Raw genomic sequence first — 6,064 nt, forward strand, 5'->3', positions numbered from 1 at the left:
GATATCTGGTCAAGTGCTGACACCAATCTATAACTTTACAAATCATCTGATCCAAACGGTCTTTCCTAATGTGCATAGTTACAAATTCAAGCTCTTCCAAACAGAATTGTCTAAAACACAGAACTTTTGTAGGGGCTCGAAAATTTTTAACACAGCTTTATTTTACTTTTTGCTACTTATACTTAATACAATTTATTTCATACAGAATTCCAGACATGGAAAGAAGAAACCAGACCAGCATCCATGAGTTTCTTCTCATGGGCCTCTCTGAGAAGCCAGAGCAGCAGCCTCTCCTGTTTGGGCTCTTCCTGGGCATGTACCTGGTCACTGTGCTGGGCAACCTGCTCATCATCCTGGCCATCAGCTCTGACGTGCACCTCCACACCCCCATGTACATCTTCCTGGCCAACTTGTCCTTCTCTGACATTGGTTTCATCTCTACAATAATTCCCAAAATGCTAGGTAATATTGGCTCAGGGAATAAGCTGATTTCTTATGGTGAGTGCCTTACACAACTCTATTTCTTTGGACTATTTGCAGATCTAGACAACTTTCTCCTGGCTGTGATGGCATTTGATCGCTATGTGGCCATCAGTCACCCCCTCCATTATGCCATGACCATGAACTCCCAATGCTGTGTCCTTTTGGTGGCTGGGTCATGGGTGGTCACTATCCTCCATGCCCTAGTGCATACCCTCCTAGTGACCAGGCTTTCTTTCTGTGGCCCCAATATCATCCCCCATTTCTTCTGTGATCTGGTCCCCCTCCTGAAGCTGGCCTGCTCCAGTACTTATGTCAATAGCCTGATGCTCATTTTTGTAGCAGGAACACTGTTAATTGGACCCTTTGTCTGCATCCTTACATCTTACTTTTACATTGCATTGGCTATTCTAAGAATTGACTCCCCAAAGGGTAAGCAAAAGGCCTTCTCCAACTGCAGCTCCCACCTGTCTGTAGTCTCTCTGTTTTATAGTACAGCTATTGGGGTCTATTTATGTCCTCCATCATCCACCTCAGGTGGAAAGAACAGAGTCTTCTCAGTGATGTACACAGTGGTCACCCCCATGCTGAACCCTTTCATCTACAGCCTGAGAAACAAGGATATGAAGGGGGCTCTAGAAAAGCTTCTCAGAAGAAAAACACTCTAACACTCTTTTCAGGACCAAGACTCAGAACTTAGAGTTGAAAACTGGCCTCCAGAGAGCCCAACAACTGTAACTTCTCTAAAGCTGAGACTCCTGTTTTTCTCGTGTTTATATTTCACAGCGCAGACTGACATCTGAGGACAAGGAGAGGATCTGTGACAGCAGTAACCTCCAACCATCTCTGTGAAGTGCCCATGCTTTGAGTAGTGTACTACCCACTCCCACAACAGTACTTGTCTATTTTTAATGGATGACTAAGAAAAGTCCACAGGTGGGGGCTTGTATACATATAAAATGAAAATAAAAGTCCAAATTTTTTGTTTAGCTCACGTTATAAAAGAACTATAGAAGATATATATCTCTAGCTCAAGAATATAAGATTCATTCTGTCTAGTAGAATGAAATACAAAGGAAATGACCAGATACTTTACATTTAAACAGGCAGTGTTCTAGAGAAGAATAAGAATGAAGCTTTCATTTAAATCCTGGGTTCCAGTGTTGGCTTTGCCATCAATGAACTGTGCGACTGCTAGATAATCACTTAATGTCTCCGAGCCTTGGTTTCCTCATTTATAAATTAAAGTAATTGGATTATGTTAGTCTACACCCCTACCCACATGTACCCTAGTTCTAATTATATTTAGTGTTTTAGTGACAAGAACTCAAGACTTAATGTCAGAAGTTACAAGTCACAACCGAAAGTCCACCGTTTTCATACTATGTAACTTGAGGAAAATTCTTTGTCTCAGTTCTGGTTTCTTTTTCTGTAAAACTGAAATAACTCCATCATTGGATTCCTCTAAGTAGTAAATAATATGTTAACTAACTTGGATCACAGTAAATGCTCAATAAACAACACTTAGGCTGTTTCCATATCTTGACTGTCATAAATAATGCTACAATGAACATGGGGTAACTCATATATATGCTTACTGTGAGGATTAAATGACATACAAGCATTTGAACATTTTAAACAGAATGCCTGACACATAGTAAACACTCAACATATGTGAGCTGTTATTTTGCCAACTTTGTCCATTCAATGATGTCGGTGTTCATACTAGTATGTATTTCCGATTTTTGAGCACTGACTGATATGAAATCTGATAAAGAAATGTCACACTGCCCTAGCCGGTTTGGCTCAGTGGATAGCGCGTTGGCCCGTGGACTGAACGATTCCAGTCAAGGGCATATGCCCAAGTTTCGGCTCAATCCCCAGTAGAGGGCGTGCAGGAGGCAGCCGATAATGATTCTCTCATCATTGATGTTCCTATCTCTCTCTCCCTCTCCCTTCCTCTCTAAAATCAATTAAAAAATGTTACACTACTTTCTAGGGGAACTAATGATTTGTGTTCTCAGAATGAACAGAGCATAAGTAAGAGAAAAAAAATGTCCATCCATGCTGGATACTGAGAATACTAGTAGTTAGAGAATTATGAGTCAGATCAAGAAGGAAAGCCTAAGAGAATATCTCTTTACCACATTATAACCCTTATAAATAAACAAAAAACAACAACATAGCAACCACATAGAAAAAGTGAGCAAGGATGTAGCTGGAAAAGTCAGAGAAGAAATGCTAAAATGGTCAAAAAATTGCCCCCAGCAATTAGGAAAATAAAATCTCTTGTAGTTTTTTTTTTTTGTCATTAGGTTGGGAAACAGCAAAGAGTTTGTAAATGGTGCTGTCCGTTCATGTGGAAAGGGCACTCTCATATGCCCTTAAAGCAGCGGTTCTCAACCTGTGGGTCGAGACCCCTTTGGGGGTCGAACGACCCTTTCACAGGGGTCGCCTAAGACCATCGGAAAACACATATATAATTACATATTGTTTTTGTGATTAATCACTATGCTTTAATTATGTTCAATTTGTAACAATGAAAATACATCCTGCATATCAGATATTTACATTACGATTCATAACAGTAGCAAAATTACAGTTATGAAGTAGCAATGAAAATAATTTTATGGTTGGGGGTCACCACAACATGAGGAACTGTATTAAAGGGTCGCGGCATTAGGAAGGTTAAAGTCTGTAAAAATTGGTCTTAACTTTTTTGAGGACAATCCAGTGGCACTGATGAGATTTAAAATACACATATACTTCCATCTAGCATTTCCATTTCTATAAAAATATATGTACATGAAGAGCCTGTAAAAGAATATCCATGTAGTGTTTCTTTTGTAATAGCTCCCCCCAAAACGGAGATAAGTGGCATGAGTAGGGACATTTTATAACTTCTGGCACATCTAATAATCCACAAAATACTTTTAAAATAATGAGGTAGGCTGATGGTGACATAGGAGGACTATGATATATTGATGAGATAAACAAAGAAAGCTCCAGAACAAATGAACCAATTTCTGTGGAAACAAAATTGTACATATACATATGTGTACAGGAAAATGTGTTAATTGGGTACATGTCAAACATTAACAGAGCCCTAGCCGGTTTGGCTCGGTGGATAGAGCATCGGCCTGTGGACTGAAGGGTCCCATGTTCGATTCCAGTCAAGGGCACATGCCCAGGTTGTGGGCTTGATCCCTAGTGTGGGGTGTGCAGGAGGCAGCCGATCAATGATTCTATTTTGTCATTGATGTTTCTCTCTCTCTCTCTCTCTCTCTCTCTCTCTTCCTCTCTCTCTCTCTCTCTCTCTCTCTCTCTCTCTCTCTCTCTCTCTTCCTCTCTGAAATCAATAAAAATATTTTTTTAAAAAAAAAAAACATTAAAAGAAGGCTATATCTTTCAGGCCTCAGGCAGGGAGATACCCATCCATGTTTTGACCATATCAAAGTTTTCCTGGGCTTTCTTCCCAGTGCCACAGTTTGGAGCTCACATCAGAGAACCCCATGTCCAGGCTGGTCTCCCAGGTCCTGGCTGCTCTCCTGGGGTCAGCTGAGATGCCAAGCCACGGTCACTAATACTAACCGTGGAAGCACTGCCCCATGGGCCCCACTCCCCAGAGAAGGCAGTGAGCTCGGCCAATGACACACTTGGGAAACTGTGCTGCGGGAAGCAGGGGATTCATGTAGAAACACATGCTCAGTCCTCCCAAGGCCTTTACCGGACCCGCTTTCCTGCCCCTGACAAGCAGAAGCACCCCCAGGAATCTAGCCGTTCTGCCCTTCAAACCCTTCCTGATACCTTTCTTTCTTCTGTGCTGGGCAACTTTCTCTGTCTTCTCCGAGTGGACTGCTCCATGCTGCAGTCAAAACAAAACATGACGGCACGTGCTGCTGAAGGGAGGATGGACGTGCCGAGCCCAGCCCATTGCAGTCTAGTTGGGGATCTGCAGTAAGGTGAGTGCCTGCACTGAGGGCTGCACACCACACAGTGCTTGCTGAGCACCTTAGACTATTCCTACATAGACTCCTAGTAATTTCCAGAGGGAAGACCATCTTTCTCAAATATTGTGCATACTGTGAAGTTTGTCTTTGACTCCCTAAGTCATCTTCCTTTTTCTCTTCTTTCCCTTCACAGTGCCTCTTCCCTACACCATCCTCAGATATGCTGTGTGTTCATGGGCTCTCTCCCCTCCCCTTACTAAAACTTAACCACAAAAAGAATGAATAATTCAGTTAGTCAAGAGTGTTCCACTCAGGGACATTTTCCTGATTCAAAGAGAAAATATCCGATGGAATTTCAGAAAGCATCAATCAGCTGGGGAGGTATTATGGGTAATCAGAGTTGGATGGTCCAAAAGTTGGCCCCTGGACATGGTTGTCCACTTTGTCTTCTCTTGATGATAGGCCCAGACTTTTCTTTCCACTTCTAGGGATTAATGATCAAACAGAGAAACTCAGAGAATAGACTGCTATCCAAGTGCCTCCTCTATTTACAAAGCTCACTTTGGAATGAAAGGCAGCTGTATTATCAGAAAGTCTCTGAATCAGACTATTGGAAGCTATGGGGACCTATCTGTGACAGAGAGCCCAAGCTCCTATAGAAATCTAATGCTAACAGTTTCTCACTGCTTCGTAAGACTTGTCAAAGGGCTTTTATGTCCACGGTCTCTTATGTTTTGTTTTGTTTTTTTAACAAAGACTGTGGATTGAAAACAAGTACTATTCTCCCCATTTCTCAGATGAGGAAACTGAGGGCCAAAATAGTAGTGATGTTAAGGTCTCAGAGAAAATTTCCATAGCAGATCTGAGACTAACGCCCAAATCTTCTGATTCCTGGGTCAAGACCCATTCTCACACACCACACTACTGCTGCTGCTTCCACATCCTTAGCTAAAGCAAGATTCTTCTCTAGTAGTTCCCCATTCTTGGCTCCCCACCCCCTTGCCACACACCACATCATTCTCCAGTGCCCATAGAGAGCTGACAGGCTGCAGTATGGATCAAGCAGGATAATCTCTGCCGACTATGAGGCAGACGAGGAGGACTCCAAGGTTCCAGGCAACTCACCCTCCAACCACTTCTGGGGCTCTCTCTAGCCTTCTGGGGAACTTTGTCACAGGAGTTATATGGCATTGCCCCAGGTAGCAGCCATAGTCTGTTAACTGTCAAGCAGAGTTGAGTCTCTTTCTTAGGCCTTCCCTAGAACTGAGAGGAGACATCCCATTTTTCCTGAACCAAGAGCAGGACAAGAATGAAACATGGGTGATACGGTAAATGGGTGAGGTGGGAAAGAGCATTGCTTCCAAGTTAGACAAATTCATGATGAACCTGGCTCCAATCCTGTGCTCTGTGACCTTGGGGGGTGGGGGGCATTAATTCATCCCCTGGTCCTTAATTTCATGATCTGAAAATGGGAATAATAATATCTACTTCCTAATTCTACAATAAGGATTAAACTAGAAAAACTATGATAGACACTTATCACAAGATAGGCCAAATGCACAAGGTAGCACAGTGGAAAAGGAAAGTAGGAACTGCAATAGTTGGGGAAAGCTTAAAAGGTGGCCTAGCCCAGT

General features: G+C 42.5%; 1 protein-coding gene across 1 annotated transcript; it reads left to right on the forward strand.

The window, feature by feature from the left end:
* The first annotated feature begins 215 nt into the window (after nucleotides 1-215).
* On the forward strand, nucleotides 216-1,148 carry LOC102424261 (olfactory receptor 1361-like). The gene has a single exon (XM_006105643.1). It carries the CDS (start codon nucleotides 216-218, stop codon nucleotides 1,146-1,148), a length of 933 nt encoding a protein of 310 aa, XP_006105705.1.
* The last annotated feature ends 4,916 nt before the right edge of the window (nucleotides 1,149-6,064 follow it).

This window comes from Myotis lucifugus, unplaced genomic scaffold, assembly GCF_000147115.1.
Source record: "Myotis lucifugus unplaced genomic scaffold, Myoluc2.0 scaffold_706, whole genome shotgun sequence".
Classification (NCBI taxonomy): Eukaryota; Metazoa; Chordata; class Mammalia; order Chiroptera; family Vespertilionidae; genus Myotis; species Myotis lucifugus.

What these genes read in the sequence shown, in the direction of transcription:
- LOC102424261 (XM_006105643.1), top strand. Translation starts at nt 216, where the DNA reads ATGGAAAGAAGAAACCAGACCAGCATCCATGAGTTTCTTCTCATGGGC.